Source organism: Eleginops maclovinus, chromosome 12 (assembly GCF_036324505.1).
Source record: "Eleginops maclovinus isolate JMC-PN-2008 ecotype Puerto Natales chromosome 12, JC_Emac_rtc_rv5, whole genome shotgun sequence".
NCBI lineage: Eukaryota > Metazoa > Chordata > Actinopteri > Perciformes > Eleginopidae > Eleginops > Eleginops maclovinus.
Genome location: NC_086360.1, coordinates 28,382,540 through 28,401,414, shown reverse-complemented (window position 1 = coordinate 28,401,414; position 18,875 = coordinate 28,382,540). Strand labels below are relative to the sequence as shown.

General features: G+C 41.8%; 2 protein-coding genes and 1 pseudogene across 2 annotated transcripts; 1 reads left to right on the top strand and 2 right to left on the bottom strand.

Moving 5' to 3' along the window:
- Positions 1-1,250: 1,250 nt before the first annotated feature.
- On the bottom strand, positions 1,251-8,058 carry zgc:113436 (uncharacterized protein LOC503528 homolog). Its single transcript, XM_063896489.1, has 8 exons — positions 7,718-8,058; positions 6,304-6,497; positions 5,291-5,402; positions 4,238-4,376; positions 3,926-3,980; positions 2,781-3,038; positions 1,790-1,906; positions 1,251-1,707 (listed from the first exon to the last, which is right to left on the bottom strand). Exons 1-8 carry the CDS (start codon positions 7,887-7,889, stop codon positions 1,480-1,482), a joined length of 1,275 nt encoding a protein of 424 aa, XP_063752559.1. The 5' UTR covers positions 7,890-8,058; the 3' UTR covers positions 1,251-1,479.
- Positions 8,059-8,743: 685 nt separating this feature from the next.
- On the top strand, positions 8,744-18,751 carry ogfod2 (2-oxoglutarate and iron-dependent oxygenase domain containing 2). Its single transcript, XM_063896490.1, has 7 exons — positions 8,744-8,972; positions 9,542-9,598; positions 14,708-14,818; positions 15,003-15,102; positions 15,676-15,800; positions 16,219-16,476; positions 17,376-18,751. Exons 1-7 carry the CDS (start codon positions 8,847-8,849, stop codon positions 17,640-17,642), a joined length of 1,044 nt encoding a protein of 347 aa, XP_063752560.1. The 5' UTR covers positions 8,744-8,846; the 3' UTR covers positions 17,643-18,751.
- On the bottom strand, positions 10,590-12,662 carry LOC134873087 (E3 ubiquitin-protein ligase TRIM35-like; annotated as a pseudogene).
- Positions 18,752-18,875: the final 124 nt, after the last annotated feature.

Below are 18,875 nucleotides of genomic sequence, written 5' to 3'. Positions count from 1 at the left end.
TTTATAATGATTGATCATTAAAGTGTTCTCAGAGCTGGTAAAGGTGCAGCTAGTTCTAATGGCTTTGTATACTGCAGGGTAGCTGCTGGATTAACTGCAGGTGAACTACAGTCTGATTTAAGGGAGATTATATTTACCATCAGTAATCCAGATCTGTAAAGTCACTAAAGGGATTAAATACATGTAGTGGAGTAGAAGTACACCGTTTACCGTACAGTATATTGCTGTCACACTTGTGCTTTTATTTTGAAATGTCCTTAGTGTTCTAAAGTAGTAGTAGACTGAAAATCAGAAACATGTGTTTAATCTCTCTGAAACTCCCAAACATGTCCCATATCTTAAAGATTAAGTCTGAATGTTTTTTAATCCACAGAAAATGAGGCGGAGTGCTCTCTCTCTCTCTCTCTCTCTGTATTTTACCTCTCTGACGTCAGTTGTTGCGGAAGTGGACGTCACGAGGCTCCTCCCACCTAGTTAGTGTTTCTGAGCTGTTGGTCAAAAACATACAAAAAATAAAAAGCTGAAAAATGTTCCGTTTTTATTTTTGAGCGGGAAGACTCCTCTCTTTGCATCGTTATTCAAATTCAAATGAATCCAAATGTACAACCATTTCAGACATGAACTCAAAACCTCAATATTGTATTGAAATATATTTTAAAAAATAGGTTTCATGTGTTTTAAAATACATACAAATCACTTCCTTTCGTATTAAAATTGTAATAACACATTTGTTAAAATCACAATTATTCGGTCCTTCACCAAATGAGATATTATTAATAATTAACATAGCGCTGCTCTTTCCTTTTTATACACATATTTCTTATTCATTTGTATTCTTTTCATAGTATTTTTCCTCTAAATTTCAATTAAAATAATCCATAAATATATCCTCATTATACATCTCTTGTATACAGCTGTTTGTGTTTTTATATCCACTATAAACAAATACAGAGACTCCACTTAATACAAGTCTCCAGCAGCTTAAGGAGCGTTTTCGTCTTGGATCCGGGACTTGACCGGGAGCCAATGAAGGTGGAGGAGGGTGGGGGTGCTGCCAGGGCTCGGTGCACAGCTCTCCACTTTAAATATAGTATTTGTCATATTGTAAATATTATGAATTAGTATTCTTCTTTCTGCGTCTCTGGATGCACCACATAAACCAAAAGCAAATTCCTCGTGTAAACCTGCTTGGTAATAAAACCCACCCTGATTCTGGGGCTGGTCCCGGTGTTCCCATCAGACAATAACAGTCACAATGAAACAACGCCTTTATTTAAAAGTAATGTGGCTTAAAAATCTATTGTATAACACAGAGAACAAAAATAAGTTAACATGGTCTTCAGCGGATTTCCTTTTTGTAGCGAAAGCCAGCTCATTCCTGTCGGTGGGTGTTTTCCTTTGTGGTCCATTGATTCTGTTTCAAGTGTGTGTGTGTGTGTGTCAGTAATCCTCATTTCACCAACATCGGGACATGTTGTGCTACGCTAAGTGAAAAGCTAACGTCTCCGTCTTCATGTCCTCTGAGCTGCTCTGCTCCACAGGGAAGGATAAATACAAACTGTCCTTCAGTTTTTTCGGCGATGGCGAGTCTCCGGCGCCGTACAGAGGGTCGGCGAGTTTGAAGGTCATGGAGGGCATGCTGTGCGTCCGGCGCTTGGTGTTCTTCTTCTTCTCCTGTTTGTAGGCAGCGTTCATATTGGCTAACACCTGGTCCAAAGAGAAGAGGTGTCAAATCGAGATTAAAAAAAGGGATGATTTAAAGACAATGGTGCATGACCAAATAAATTACCAGCTGCTTCACAGAGTTCTGCTGCTCCTGCATCGCGCCCAGAAACGGGGAGGCCTTTTCCGTTGTAGAAAACTCATCCTGCTCCTGCTCGTCGTAACTCAGCAGGCTCAACGTCGTCTGGAGGGAAAGACGTTCAATTACAGCTAGGAAAACGTACCATAGTTCTGTTGTGAACCCTGACATGTTGAGAACCCCTGAGTTTTATGATATAAATGTAGGGTCGGGGTCCCCAGCACCTACAAACTGCCGGATGCTAACTCACATATGTTGGGCAATTTGCACCATCAGCATTAGTTGCCTTAATTAGTATTAGTTAAATTACAGTTTTGGAGTGTTTTTGGGGGTTATTGAGGATGCTAAGTCCATTTCTGACATTATCAGGAAGCAAAATGTCTCTGTCGTCTCTGTGGGCTGATTTTGGGTTTATCTTGAGGATTTAGTGGACTCTGAATCATTTGGATTGGACAGATTTCCTATTTATTTGATTTGTCTTCTGTTGCTCTCTTTATCCAATGGTTGCAAAACTACTCATGATAGTCAAAACCAGCCTGCCGAATACAAATATGGCCACTTTCTGGTTAAAACTGACATTTTACATCCTGAAATGGATAGAGAGAGCACAAAATGAGAAGGATTTCCTCTACTGTGGATTTTATTTTCAAATAAATAAGCAATCTGTCCAAACCAAATGATCAACACCCACAAAATCAAAAATCTGTCCACAGAGAGTACAAATATTACCATTTCCTGTTTAAATCTGGCATTTTTTGTACTGAAAATGTCAGAAATGGATTCAGGAAACCACGCCAAGAAATATTTTAACTAATGCTAATTAATGCAGCTACTGCTAATCATGCAAATTGCCCAACATATTAGTTAGCGAGTTAGCATCCGGCAGTTTCTATGTGCTCGAGACCCCTACTCTTCATTTCTATCACAAAACCTTGGGGTTCACAGTGGTGGATTAAACAGGGTTTCGCTGGAGTCCCACCTGGTTGGGTACATTAGCCTTCCTGCTGAACATGAGGGAGTACGGGCTGAACTTGGTGGTGGGGTTGGTGGACGTCCTGAACAGAAACAGCACCGGGTCCAGGAAGTCGTCCCATTGGCTCTGCTTCTCCGCCACCATCTGCACCACGGCCTCCTTCAGCAGGGGGAAGCTGCCGTCGTGGAGAGGGTTGAGCTGAGGCTGATCCAGAGGAGACACCGACTGCACGATGCTCCACCTGTCGCTCAGACGCCTGCTCACCTGCACAACCAATCAGAACACTCAGCGGGAATATCTCCAGAAATTAAAGAAGCCCTATTCTCCTGTAGTATGTTCCTGAACATAGTGACATCACTACGCAACACTTGCGCTCCTATTGGCTAGCGCTCCAACACAATGTACACCTAAGGGGCGGGACATCTCATAGCAGTTGACCAATCCCGACAGAGCTGGGCTCTGGTTTCACTACATACTGATATACACCTGAACATCAGCAGGAGAGGACTCTTTAAAGTAGAGACGCTACATACTGATATACACCTGAACATCAGCAGGAGAGGACTCTTTAAAGTAGAGACACTACATACTGATATACACCTGAACATCAGCAGGAGAGGACTCTTTAAAGTAGAGACTCTACATACTGATATACACCTGAACATCAGCAGGAGAGGACTCTTTAAAGTAGAGACACTACATACTGATATACACCTGAACATCAGCAGGAGAGGACTCTTTAAAGTAGAGACACTACATACTGATATACACCTGAACATCAGCAGGAGAGGACTCTTTAAAGTAGAGACACTACATACTGATATACACCTGAACATCAGCAGGAGAGGACTCTTTAAAGTAGAGACACTACATACTGATATACACCTGAACATCAGCAGGAGAGGACTCTTTAAAGTAGAGACGCTACATACTGATATACACCTGAACATCAGCAGGAGAGGACTCTTTAAAGTAGAGACTCTACATACTGATATACACCTGAACATCAGCAGGAGAGGACTCTTTAAAGTAGAGACTCTACATACTGATATACACCTGAACATCAGCAGGAGAGGACTCTTTAAAGTAGAGACACTACAGCAGCAGCGGGGGTGTTTAGATCGCTGATATTTAATCCTTGATGACCTCACCTCGTCACAGAAGTCAGCGTTCTGCGTGCACACTATTGTCTTCGGGGCCCCAAACCTGAAGAACAGAGAAGAGGAGGAGATTAATTTCAGGTTAATCAATATTGTTCATGTTGCGTCCTGATGTATTTGGAGGACATGTTTATAATTATGAAACACACAGATTTGATCCTTTGCAGACCATTGACATGCACTAAAGCCTATAGAACACACCACAGGAGAGGGACCCCCAGTTGAGCAGAATAGGGCCTCCTTATTCCAGAACAGGCTGCTAGGTTAGGTGTGATTATAAGAGATCTCTGGAAATGCTTTTACCTGTAAATGCATTTGGAAATACATTTTGCGACAGAGAGAGCGTCCGTCCTCTGAACCGGGAACGCCTCGGGCCATTTACTGAAGTAATCGATGAGCACTGTGACGTTAGAGTTTCCCTGCTGCGTCTCTGGGAAAGGTCCTGGGTAAGATAAGATAAGGTAAGGTGAAGTAAAGGTAAGGTAAGATAAGATAAGGTAAGGTGAAGTAAGGTAAGGTGAAGTAAGGTAAGGTAAGGTAAAGTAAGGTAAGTTAAGGTAAAGTAAGTTAAGTTAAGGTAAAGTAAGGTAAGGTAAGTTAAGGTAAGGTAAGGTGAAGTAAGGTAAAGTAAGTTAAGGTAAGGTAAGTTAAGGTAAGGTGAAGTAAGTTAAGGTAAGGTAAGTTAAGCTAAGCTAAGGTGAAGTAAGGTAAGGTAAAGTAAGTTAAGTTAAGGTAAAGTAAGGTAAGGTAAGGTAAAGTAAGTTAAGTTAAGGTAAAGTAAGGTAAGTTAAGGTAAAGTAAGGTAAGGTAAAGTAAGGTAAAGTAAGTTAAGGTAAGGTAAGTTAAGGTAAGGTAAGGTGAAGTAAGGTAAGGTGAAGTAAGTTAAGGTAAGGTAAGTTAAGGTAAGTTAAGGTAAGGTAAGGTAAGGTAAAGTTAAGGTAAGGTAAGGTAAGGTAAGGTAAGGTAAGTTATGGTAAGTTAAGGTAAGGTAAAGTTAAGGTAAGGTAAACTTAATTAATCCAAAGTGAAATTCAGGGTCAGAGCAGCAATAAGAGTGTGGGAGTATAATAACGATCGAGGGAACAGACTGTAAATGTAAGCTGTAAATATGTGTGTAAGTGTTCACTCTGTTGATACTCGTTAGACATGTATATATTTACTGTTCACTTTCTGTGGGATTGGATTTTAGCTCCAGTGCCACTGCTGGAGAACATGCTGCTATAACAACACCATTTCCCAGTTTGGGATCAATGAAGTAAATCTATTCTAATCCAGAATGAATACAGGTCTCAACCTTTAGTAGGAAATAAAACATCAGAGAGATATAGTGTGAGCAAATTAATTCAAGGCAAAAACCTATGATGTCAATCCCAACGATTTCCCAAGGCGCGTCCACTTTAATGGGCCGGACCGTCCGGGCCAGGCTTTTACTCCTCTCCGTCTGCTGACAGGTGTCACACACTTTGATCTGAAACATGAGACAGTTAAAAGTTACATATTAATATAATTAAAAAGTTGCAGTGACAGAGATGAGTAGGTATTTCTGAGTTGGACCCTGAAGGCAGCATCTCCCTGGTCCAATGGGATTTCACCATGTGATTTTGGATTATTGCGGAAAATAATCTGTGTAAAACATCGAGAGCACGGTCACATGACTTCACATCACCACCGCTAAGCTAAAGGAAGGAGGCTAATGTTGGGCTATAGAGGAACTACAGCACGGTCACATGACTTCACGTCACCACGGCTAAGCTAAAGGCGGCTAATGTTGGGCTATAAAGGAACTACAGCACGGTCACATGACTTCACATCACCACCGCTAAGCTAAAGGAGGCTAATGTTAGGCTATAAAGGAACTACAGCACGGTCACATGACTTCACGTCTCCACCGCTAAGCTAAAGGAGGCTAATGTTGGGCTATAAAGGAACTACAGCACGGTCACATGACTTCACGTCACCACGGCTAAGCTAAAGGCGGCTAATGTTGGGCTATAAAGGAACTACAGCACGGTCACATGACTTCACGTCTCCACTGCTAAGCTAAAGGCGGCTAATGTTAGGCTATAAAGGAACTACAGCTACAACTACAATGTTGGGCGTGAGGACGTTTAGTTGTCTCTTTTAGACGCTTGTTAGCAACCTCCTTTTGTAATTCCATCAGTGGGGTATTTACTGACGTATTTTATGTCGTACTACAAAAAGTTGAAATCTCTTCAGCTCGTGTTACCCACAGACCTTATCTCAGGATAACAACCAAAAACACAAATCAGAATAACTGGCAGACCAGGGGACAGGAAGTGCTTCAATGCTGACTCATTCCTTGGTTTTAGGCCTCATTCCTGCACCACTGTATTAAAGGACATACGTACCCAGTCCACCACGTCCTTGATGATGCCCAGCCAGTAGTACTTGCTCTGGATTCGGTGCACGGTCTTCTTCTGGCCCAGGTGTTGACCGATGTCGTTGAAGTGGCAGTCAAGGAAAATCTGCCTCTTCCTCTCTGCCTCGATCACCACCTCCCTCTTCTCCTCTTTCTTCGGCCCGACGTAGTACAGCCTCCCCTCTGAGTGAAAGAAGACCCTATTTTAGTTTTTGGACAATAGATAATAATTGGAGCTCTGCTTTTGGTTGCAGACTTTGTGATTCAAGTAAGGGATAGTGAACACAACCCTGAAGGGTGTTCTTTTTCAATAACGACCTCGCTACACAAACTAACGTCTGGACTCACAATTTATTGACTTAAAAAGTATCCTATTGCTTCCTCTAAAATAAAATGAAATAAAAAATGTTGTCATTTAGAAAATGTATCAGGAAAAAAAATAATCCGAGATTTGTTTAAAAATATATTCCAAAACCAGAATTCAGATTTTTCGCTTTGGGAAATCTAAGAAAATAAAATCAGAAAAAAAATTGTTATAGAACAATATTCTCTTTTGAGAGCAGAGAAACCACACGAGGAAAACATTTTGGGATGTGACCAAAAGCAAGAACAAATGTGAACGTGAGTTCTGACTTCTCAGCATTCGGAGAAAAATTCAATTTTTTTAAAGAATTCTGTGAAAAATGTCAGATTTGGAAAAAAAAAATCTGAACAAAATAAGAGAAGAAATAAATTAAATAGAAGTCAGATTCGGTTTTTTCTTAGAATTCTAAGATCACAATCTGAATTTAAAAAATGAAGAAATTAGAAAATAAATTTGCAGAGAAAAGTATTTCCTTTTGAGAAATGTATGAGATTATAAAAAACCGATGGGCCTGCTGAAAGAAACTGAAGTTTACAGAAGAGAAAAGCAAAACATGTTGGGATGTGAAAAAGACCAAGAGACAAATTGAGTTCTGACTTCAATCTCAGAATTCTGAGAGAAAAACATTATTATCAGAGGAATAAATAAAAGATATTCAGAAAAAAGATAAACAAACTCAAATAATCTCTTTTGAGATAACAAAACAAAAAGGAAAGAAATATCAACATTTATCTTTTCAGGATTCTGAGTTTAAAGTGAAACCTTAAATATTTTTGCTCGGATCCCAATTCTCTTCCATTAAAACACAAGGTAACTCAGTTTAGATACACCTGACAGGTAGGTTAAAGTAAATCCCTATTTTAGCGAGCCGAATTGTCTACATACTCCTACAGATTCATATCATATCTTATATTACAACCTGTATGCTTTTAACATGCTGGAGATTTAAGAGATGCTTAATTAGCAGGTTTTCTTGTAATGGACCTCGCACTGTATCAAATGCATTGCTGAATCAAGGCTGTTAGAAACAACCCCTTACCATCAATGATGAATTTCTGTGCGTATCTTTTGAGATTCTTCTTCCTGAGAGGATGCATGGTGTGAGGAAAGCATCCTTTGGCCACAAAAGTGTAAATATCTCCTAGTTTGTTGGAGCTGGACTCCAGCACCACCTCCTCCTCAGCGACCTGCAGAGACTCAGAGCTCAACATGCTTTTACTCTGAAAATCCCTCAAATGAACAGCGAATATGAAGCTAGGAAAACAACATATGCGATAGACTGCTAATCGGCATGTTTAGCAGCAATGCTAGCGACAGCTAACGTTGCAAATAATCCAAAATAAAATCAGGATGAAAATACAAAGCTTGTGCCTGGCTGTGTTCTTCTTCTGCTACTTTTTAAATAATGTAGTTTGTATTTTATTGGTGTTGAATTAGCTCCCCCGTCTGGCCAGTTTATGGTACTTCCAGTGAACTCCAGATTTAAGAAAAATGTATGTAAACAATATTTTTGACAAAATTACACAAGTATAAATAAATATATTTTTAAAAACACATTAAAACATAAGTCCAGAATTAAATAAATGAATTCATAAATAAATAAGTAAATACTATATATATATATATATATATATATATATATATATATATATATATATATGTCATTCGTGTGAAACTGTACACTTGAAAAGTTTGGATGTAATAACATTTAATCAAAATGAAAGAACATTTATGTGTATTGATATTTACAATTGTATGCACTTTAACTTGTCGTTATGGTTTTATTTTAGATGTTGTTATTCTTTATGTAATTGTTATGTTTATGTTGAGGCACACTGTCCAACCAGTCTTTTATTTAAAATGAATTCTACTCCTTGAACTTTAAGTATATTTTCCTAATTGTACTTAAATACTTTTACTTGAGTACCATTCTCGATGCAGTACTTTTACTTGAAATTGAGTAGTTCCTAAATATGGAATTAGTACTTTTACTCAGAATGAATTCCCTGTTAAAAAAAAGTCTATTTACAAAAGTTGCTTTTATTTTGAAAACCTCGCACCGGAAGTTTAATGTTTGTAGCTTGCTGCTGGTCAAAGCAACCGCTTAGCTTGTCAGTTGGTTATTTTTGCACATTTTTAGTGACATATTTGACTATAAACGGCTTAAGATGACTAGCAAGCATCGTCAGTTTTATTTCTGTAACTGTTTCACCACTGATAACATCTTTCTGGAGGAATACAAGCTCCATGTCCGCTTTGTCTCCGAGCAGCAGTTCAGACGGGACTATGACGTAGTGAGTAAACGGTTCATACTATCGCGATAGTTCAGTCAGGACCATCATTCAGTCAGTAAACATAACGCGATAGTTCAGACTGGACTGTCATTCAGTCAGTAAACAGTTCTTGATATCCAGAGGTGGAAGATGTACTCAGATCTTGTACTTGAGTAGAAGTAGTACCAAAAGTAAAAGTAGTCATTGTCTGATTGGTCCATTTCAGAATAATATCTCTGATATGTTTTATAATGATTGATCATTAAAGTGTTCTCAGAGCTGGTAAAGGTGCAGCTAGTTTGAATGCTTTGTATACTGCAGGGTAGCTGCTGGATTTACTGCAGGTGAACTACAGTCTGATTTAAGGGAGATTATATTTACCTTCATTAATCCTAATCTGCCTAGCAACTAAAGGGATTAAATACATGCAGTTGAGTAAAAGTACACCGTTTACCTCTGAATTGTAGAAATACAAAGTAGCATCAAATGGAAGTACTAAGTACAAGCCTTACATTGTACTTAAGTACAGTACTTGAGTAAATGTACTTAGTTACTTCCCACCTGTGATTATGTTCATTATTGATACCCAGGTGCTGAGGAGGCTTGGCTGTGTGACGGACGCACAGTTTGAGGATGTGTTCAACAAGGTGAGAACTTTATTTAAATTAAAGGAGCAGAGGTGGTAGAAGTACTCAGGTCCTGTACTTGAGTAAAAGTAGAAGTACTCAGGTCTTGTACTTGAGTAAAGTAGAAGTACTCAGATCTTGTACTTGAGTAAAAGTAGAAGTACTCAGATCTTGTACTTGAGTAAAAGTAGAAGTACTCAGATCTTGTACTTGAGTAAAGTAGAAGTACTCAGATCTTGTACTTGAGTAAAGTAGAAGTACTCAGATCTTGTACTTGAGTAAAGTAGAAGTACTCAGGTCTTGTACTTGAGTAAAAGTAGAAGTACTCAGATCTTGTACTTGAGTAAAAGTAGAAGTACTCAGATCTTGTACTTGAGTAAAAGTAGAAGTACTCAGATCTTGTACTTGAGTAAAAGTAGAAGTACTCAGATCTTGTACTTGAGTAAAAGTAGAAGTACTCAGGTCTTGTACTTGAGTAAAAGTAGAAGTACTCAGATCTTGTTCTTGAGTAAAAGTAGAAGTACTCAGATCTTGTACTTGAGTAAAGTAGAAGTACTCAGGTCTTGTACTTGAGTAAAAGTAGAAGTACTCAGATCTTGTACTTGAGTAAAAGTAGAAGTACTCAGATCTTGTACTTGAGTAAAGTAGAAGTACTCAGATCTTGTACTTGAGTAAAAGTAGAAGTACTCAGATCTTGTACTTGAGTAAAGTAGAAGTACTCAGGTCTTGTACTTGAGTAAAAGTAGAAAGTATTCTCACCAAAATAAAAAGTACTTTATAGGTTTTAGTATTTCTTGTATTTCTTGATGTGGTCTTATGTCTCCTGTATTTTCTGTAGGATCCTGATTTGTGTCTCTGTATTTGATTGTTCTTCTCTCCCCTCTCTCCTTGTGTCCTTGAGTTGTTGTATCGTGCTTCTATGCTGCATGTCTGCAGAGAGCTTTATTTCTGATCATTGGGAAGTTTAACCTCAGCTGTAAAAAGTCAGTTGTTCAAATAAAGAAACTCAGAATGTTTCTTCTTCATTTATTTTATGAACAAAAACCATAAACCCAACACCAGAATCACACTGACCTGAACACACACTCACACTGATGCTCCCTGATGAACACACACACATGGATATATCAGCAGGCCTACTGACCGAACATCAGAGGAACAGGTTCACATCTTTTGGGGAATCCTCCAGTTCTCTCTGTGATGGTTAACCTGCCTAGCAACCATCTGAGAAGCCTTCACTGGAAACTGCCTTCATCATCATCATCATCATCATCATCATCATCATCATCATCATCATCATCATCATCATTACCATCACCATCATCATCATCATCATCATCATCACCATCATCATCATCATCGTCGTCACCATCGTCATCATCATCATCATCATCATCATCATCATCTTCATCATCTCTGTTGTTCTACAGTCACAGAGACCTTCACTGGTAACACCTTCAGTGGTTGTCCATGCCTATTAGTAATTAATGGAAACATCCTCTCAGTGAAAGTGTGTGTGAAGGTGTGTATGTGTGTGTTAGTGTCAGCATCAGAGAACGACAGCTCTCCTCTGTTCCAGTCCAGATTCACTCTGACCCTCTGGAGCTCCTTCTGCAGGCGGAGAGGAGAGAATGGATCTGATGGAGAACATGCTAAGTATTTACCTTTATAAAACCATATTCTCCATAATCCAGACTCTATGTCTCCCTTCCTCTGGACAGACTCTGCTAACACACCCAGTCCCCAGAATCTACTGTCTCCAACCTGGACATCCCAGCTGTGAGTCCCTGAGTTAAAGCCCTCAGAGCCCAGGACAGAGAAGGAGAACCTATCAAACCTCTCTGGATTATCAGGAAGTTTCTGTCTCTCTCCTCGTCTCACTCCGGTCAGATCTTCAGACAGGATGAGGTCTGGACCAGCAGTGTTTGGGTCCAGGATGAGAGGAGAGTAGGACACCATGTCCTTCATCTTGCTCCAGATGTTGAAGCTGAGGTTGCCCAGGTGTTTGGGCTGGTCTATCAGAGCCCCTGAGGGCAGCTGTGGATCCTCCAGCAGGGGGCGCTGCAGCCTCTCCACTGCAGCCTTGTAGTTGTGCAGGAAGGAGACGTCTTCAGCTCTCAGCTCCTCCTCTGTGGCTCTGACTGTGAGTGAAAGAGCTGCTATCTCTCTGCTCACAGCCTCCATCTTCTCCTCATCATCCTCCTCTTCTGCTCCTCTTCCTCCCTCAGTGCAGCCACCCTGGCCTCCTCTTCCTCTTCTAGAAACTGGTGAAGCTTCTTAAACTGCTCCTTAATCTGCAGCTCTGTGTGTCGGGCCTGGACCTTCAGGTGTCCTGCTGTCTGATCAAACTCCTCTTTAACTCGTTCTAAAGTCTCTAACTTCTCTTGAAGGGCTGCAGAGTTTCCTGAGCTCCTTCTTGTGTTGTCGTGCAGCTTCATCGATGGGTCTGAATCTGTGGTCGGTGTGTTTCTCTGAATCTCTGCAGACGACACACACTGGCTGCTGATAGTCCAGACAGAAGAGTCTGAGTCTCTTAGAGTGCAGACTGCAGAGAGCCTCTGGAGATCTCTGATCTCTCTCCTGCAGGAAACTCTCACACAGGTTCTTCAACACCAGGTTACAGGGAGGTTCATCCTTTGAAGATCTTCTCTTACAAAGTGGACACTCTTTGATTTGTTTCTCCCTCCACCAGTCCTGCAGACAGCCTCTACAGAAGCTGTGGCTGCAGGACAGGACGACAGGGTCTTTAAAGACCTCATGGCACACAGTACAGCAGAGATCTTCCTCTAATCTGGAAGCCATGTTGTCTGTGAGTGAAGCAGTAAACTCAGCAGCAGCCGCTCCCTGTTCCCTGAGACTTACTTTCACTGTGAGTCTTTGTTCTGGAGAAACTCTCGCTCAGTGTGTGGATTCAGCAGCTGCTTGAAGTGGAAGGTGTTCCAGGATTCCCTCCTGTGGACGTCTCTCTCAGTGGAAGAGCTGTCGGTGTGAAGTTGAATCTTATAGTCCGTCTCTCAGCAGGTGTGTGTGTGTGTGTGTGTGTGTGTGTGTGTGTGTGTGTGTGTGTGTGTGTGTGTGTGTGTGTGTCGACTTAGCGAGGCAGAATAACTTCCTGTTTCCTGTTTTTTTTAAAGTGAGTCCGGAGAAGGGTAGAGGTTGAAGTTAATCATTACAGTTATCAGATTGAGTATCACATCAATGGAGGTACATTTCATTTTCATTGTTATTAGCCAGTCTTCGAAGTCTGGTACCTTATCTATGAAATGTGTGAGGATCATAAAAAGAGCAGGTTGAAGTCCTGAAATTGAAGCCCTTTACAGCTTAACAGCTATTGTTGTCATGTTGTAGTGTTGGTCTCCATTAATCTGCTACAAGATGCTGCCTTTTTTTATGGTGTTGTATTGTAGGCCCAGTTTAATATGTAACTCAGTTTTATACACGTGTGGTACTTGGCCTGAAAAAGACCCCTGCATCAAAGTTTATAGTACACATATGTACAGTGGGGCAAAAAAGTATTTAGTCAGCCACCAATTCTGCAAGTTCTCCCATTTAAAAAGATGAGAGAGGCCTGTCATTTTTTATCATAGGTACACTTCAACTATGAGAGACAGAATGGGGGAAACAGTCCAGGAAATCACATTGTAGGATTTTTAATGAATTAATTGGTAAATTCCTCGGTAAAATAAGTATTTGGTCACCTACAAACAAGCAAGATGTCTGGCTCTCACAGACCTGTAACTTCTTCTTTAAGAGGCTCCTCTGTCCTCCACTCGTTACCTGTATTAATGGCACCTTTTTGAACTCGTTATCAGTATAAAAGACACCTGTCCACAACCTCAAACAGTCATACTCCAAACTCCACTATGGCCAAGACCAAGGAGCTGTCAAAGGAGACCAGAGACAACATTGTAGACCTGCACCAGGCTGGGAAAACTGAATCTGCAATAGGTAAGCAGCTTGGTGTGAAGAAATCACCTGTGGGAGCAATTATTAGAAAATGGAAGACATACAAGACCACTGCTAATCTCCCTCCATCTGGGGCTCCACGCAAGATCTCACCCCGTGGGGTCAACATGATCACAAGAACGGTGAGCAAAAATCCCAGAACCACACGGGGGGACCTAGTGAATGACCTGCAGAGAGCTGGGACCAAAGTAACAGAGGCTACCATCAGTAACACACTACGCCGCCAGGGACTTACATCCTGCAGTTCCAGACGTGTCCCCCTGCTTAAGCCAGTACATGTCCAGGCCCGTCTGAAGTTTGCTAGAGGGCATTTGGATGATCCAGAAGAGGATTGGGAGAATGTCATATGGTCAGATGAAACCAAAATAGAACTTTTTGGTAAAAACTCAACTGGTCGTGTTTGGAGGAGAAAGAATGCAGAGTTGCCTCCAAAGAACACCATACCTACTGTGAAGCATGGGGGTGGAAACATCATGCTTTGGGGCTGTTCTTCTGCAAAGGGACCAGGACGACTGATCCGTGTAAAGGAAAGAATGAATGGGGCCATGTATCGTGAGATTTTGAGTGAAAACCTCCTTCCATCAGCAAGGGCACTGAAGGTGAAGCGTGGCTGGGTCTTTCAGCATGACAATGATCCCAAATACACCGCCAGGGCAACGAAGGAGTGGCTTCGTAAGAAGCATTTCAAGGTCCTGGAGTGGCCTAGCCAGTCTCCAGATCTCAACCCCATAGAAAATCTTTGGAGGGAGTTGAAAGTCCGTGTTGCCCAGCGACAGCCCCAAAACATCACTGCTTTAGAGGAGATCTGCATGGAGGAATGGGCCAAAATACCAGCAACAGTGTGAAAATCTTGTGAAGACTTACAGAAAACCTTTGACCTCTGTCATTGCCAACAAAGGGTACATAACAAAGTATTGAGATGAACTTTTGTTACTGAAGGATCCTGGGAGATTGAGTCCATGGCTCTGAACACAAGTCAGAATTTAATCAGCAGAGTGTTTTGTCTTGCTATATTTCAGAAGGATAATTCTACCTCTTTTGTCTGTGTGCACTCTTCTTCTGCTGCGTGGACATTAGCTTTTTACCTTTCATAGGGATTGATTTGTATGTATTGTGTGTGTAGTATGTGCACTGAAAGGCACTGTGCCTCTCTTTCCTGTTTAGATTTCACAGGAAGTGGAACGGCGAAGGCGTCTAAGTGTGACGTCTGCAGAGAGAGCTGCTGCTATCAAAGACACGTACCGGCCTCTGCATCCTCATGTCTACCACCTGCAGGTACTTACTGCCTCATCATTATCAGGGATAATGTCCAGAGAGTTCTCCTTAGCAACGGTCTGCTAGCTAAAATGAACAACCTCTAGAATACAGAGTTGAGTATTCAACTTAATTAATGTCTCCAGACAACAACACATCGCTGAAACACACCTGCACCCCCCCTACCCCCCACCCCTCTCCTCAGGAGTCCTACCTCGCTCCAAAGTTCAAGCAGATAGTGGACTTCTGCCGAGTCAGCGCCAACAGGGGAGGAGCTCTCGGAGAGTTGCTGCAGGAGGAGGCAGGTGAGAGGTTAACCTTTGATCTCCTCTCAGCAGATAATGAGCAGATAACCAGAAGAAGCTCATGTTTCATATAAATTACAGTAGATCTCATTTTCTTCTTATTCAGAACACACAATGTGCCGGTGTGTTATACAGCACAAAGACACTGAAAGCTGAAGCTCACATGCAACACAAATGCATGATTCCCATTTCCCCGTGGACGTTTTGGTTGAATCCCAAGTGTACTAATACCTTAACGTAAGGCTTGGTTAAACAGGGCATAGAAATGTCTTAAAATCCATTTAAATGCATTAAAAAAGGGAAAAGATGTGGAAGTATAAGCTCACGTGCAAAAACAGCAGTAAAAATCTGTGTTTTTGGAAAATGAAATTGGTGAAATTAAGTTGTTTTAATGAAGATCTCAAATGAAAAGCATTCAATAATCAGGCAGGATACAAATGCATCAAAAGGCGGATTCTTACAGATTCTAATGACTTACTACAGGATCAAAGCAGCTAACAGTGGCCTAATAACTAACCCCTGCACCTCATGTTTTCCCCCCTTCTTCCATTGATTCCCATGTTTCGGTTGAAGCTGCTCGAGTTTACCGTTTCCCGGTGTTTGAGAGAAGCTTCTGTGAGCAGCTGGTGGAGGAGCTGGAGCACTTTGAGCAGTCCTCCGCCCCGAAAGGAAGACCCAACACCATGAACCACTACGGGGTAGTTAAAGCTCTGTAAAAGTATTTGTTCTCTGCACATTCACAATGAATCCATCTGGAGCTTTGGCCTCCTGTAGTCAGTCAGGAAACATATGAAGCTCTGTGGAGTGTCAGAGGTTTCGTGAGGACACTTTTGTGGATTGTCCTCGGAAAGACGCAGGAATTTAAGGGTCAATGGATATCAGTATAAAACTTCCCCACTTTATTACTGACATTAAGACAATTCTTTTCGTACCCCAAGTTTTCTGACGCTCCATGTTTAAATGTGCAGAGCAGGCTTGATGTGACGCTAACTGTTGGTGTGTTCAGCAGAAATCTACAGACTCAATCAGACAGAGTTACTGAGAGAAACTGAAAGTGGGTTAGAGATGCTTTCCTACCTCTAGTCTGAAGGGCTGTTATTCCTGATGGTCCTCCAGATCCTGCTGAATGAACTGGGCTTCGACGAGGGCTTCGTCACGCCGCTCCGCGAGCTCTACCTGCAGCCGCTCACCTCCCTGCTGTACCCCGACTGTGGGGGGGGCAGCCTGGACAGCCACAAGGCCTTCGTGGTGAAATACGACCTGGACGAAGACCGGGACCTGAGCTACCACTACGACAACGCAGAGGTCACGCTGAACGTGTCCCTCGGAAAGGATTTCACCGAGGGAAACCTTTATTTTGGGGATATGAGACAGGTGGATATTTATACTTATAATGCCACCCTCACCCCCACCCCGGGGACACTCAGGGCTTCCTGTAAAGGCATCTCAAAATGACGCCTGAATTGGTGAAATTAGTCATAAAAAATGGTAAGAGATGAGGAGAAACGTTACAGTTTGACGTTGCAGAGTAGAATCTCAAAATAAAGTGACTCATATATTTATATATTATATATTTTAAGACGAGATGCCATGTGCCAATATGTTACCTAACACAGAACTGCATGTGTGTTTCTTAAAATGGCCAAAAATACATTATTTAATAGATTTAAATGATAATTCAAAAACCGGGTTTTAAAACTCCGTTCAATCTCTGTCCCAAAAATAATAGAAGCAAATATTTGTGTAAACCTTTAAATATTACAATCTTTCACCTTCACTAAACCTAATATCTATTTGAGAAGCTGCGTTTTAATTTAACTTTCCATGGCCCAATTTTATGATAAGGTGGTTATTGTAAACAAATGACGGGTGGACGGGGAAGGTTTCTGCTATGAGTGTTATATTTTTATAACAGCCAGGAAGTCAACACTAAAGGGAACAGCAGAAGAAGACAGACAGGAAGTAAACACTAAAGGGAACAGCAGAAGAAGACAGACAGGAAGTAAACACTAAAGGGAACAGCAGAAGACAGACAGGAAGTAAACACTAAAGGGAACAGCAGAAGACAGACAGGAACTAAACACTAAAGGGAACAGCAGAAGAAGACAGACAGGAAGTAAACACTAAAGGGAACAGAGTATGGCTCTGTAGTGTTGAAGGACTGGTTAGTGGAGACTGGGTACAGTGGTGGTAGGGAACACTGCTCTTCACTGAGGCTCTGAAGTGATTAGTATCTGTCTCTCTGTCTCTCTGTCTCTCTGTCTCTCTCTCAGGTGCCTTTAGGTGAGATGGAGTGTTCGGAGGTGGAGCACAGGGTGACCGAGGGCCTCCTGCACCGGGGCCAGCAGATGCACGGGGCCCTGCCCATCTCCTCGGGCCGGCGCTGGAACCTGATCGTTTGGATGCGAGCGTCGCAGGAGCGCAACAAGCTCTGCCCCATGTGCAGCCGCCGGCCGGAGCTGCTGGAGGGGGGGGGCTTCGCTGACGGCTTCACCAAACCCTGCGACGCACCGCTGAACGCTGCATGTGTGTTAACGTGACCACCGGGGGGGGGGGGGGGCGTGCATGCTGGTACCTCCCACTCACACAGCGACAGAATGAATGTAAGATGGACGATCTCACAACCGGAAGCCCTTCAGTTGTGGAATGGCTTTATATATCTGGAGTCTTTTGTCTAATGATTACACACACGATGATCAAAGTGGGTCTCCAGGACGCTGAGTCTCCGTGAACAGCCTTTAAATGCTAACGACACTTTGAGACTGCGCTGCAAATTGAAATGCTGAATATTTATGAACTATTAATAATATCAATGGTGCCGTCATGCTGAGATTCAGTGTATATTTACTGTCGCAAATGTTGTCACGTCCTGTTATCAATATTCAGAGTGATTGTAATGTATAAACACAGTAAAGATAAACCGCTCTCTGGCTGCATGCTTCATCCATCACCACCCAGGGTGCGGAAGCTGACCGGCTGCAGGGTTTAATGTCTTAGGAAGGAAAAACCCACCTGTGGCCCCCAGAGGACTGATGACTTCCACCTGGATCCATCGTCTTCTTTTTTTATAGACCTCTGCATTCTCCAGCATTTGGACAGTATCCCTCCTCTGGTGCTCTCCACAAGGTTTATAACATTTCCCCCGGTACCTGGGGGGTTTCATAGGGGGTCGTATTCATACTCTGTGTAAATAGACCTTGATTGGTTGAAGAAAAATGCATTTAAATATATTCGACTTGTTTTATACACACAGGGATATAAATGTAGGATTTAAAGTCAACCAGGAGAAATCTACGGTGGCTGTCAAGGCCCCAAAACATTGGTTGGGCGCTGCAGCTTCAGAAACGAAGCAGATGTAGAAACACATTGGAAATCTATCATCAGCGTCGATTTGAAGCTACTTTAGAATCAATAGGGGATCGATCAACTCATACTCCCTTGGCTTGTCAGTGTTTTCTATTACTAAGCAGCCTCTAGAGACACCACTTTGACTTTTAACACTGCTTTACTCTGAGGATTGACCTTAGCATCGTTAGCTGAGAGTGTTTCCCACTGCCGAATTGACTGACCCATCCCATTGATTATGTTTCATCGTCTTTTTATCAACTTAAAAATAAAAAAAGATCTGAACTTCGGATCTCTTTTGGTGTCTGGTGTAGGAAATGTTCTTTTATTCGAAGCCCAGGAGTCGATGTAAAAGAAACGAAGTGAAGCTCCTCTCATAAGTTTTAAAGGAGTGTTTAATAAAAGGATGCAGCAGGTAGGTTTTACAA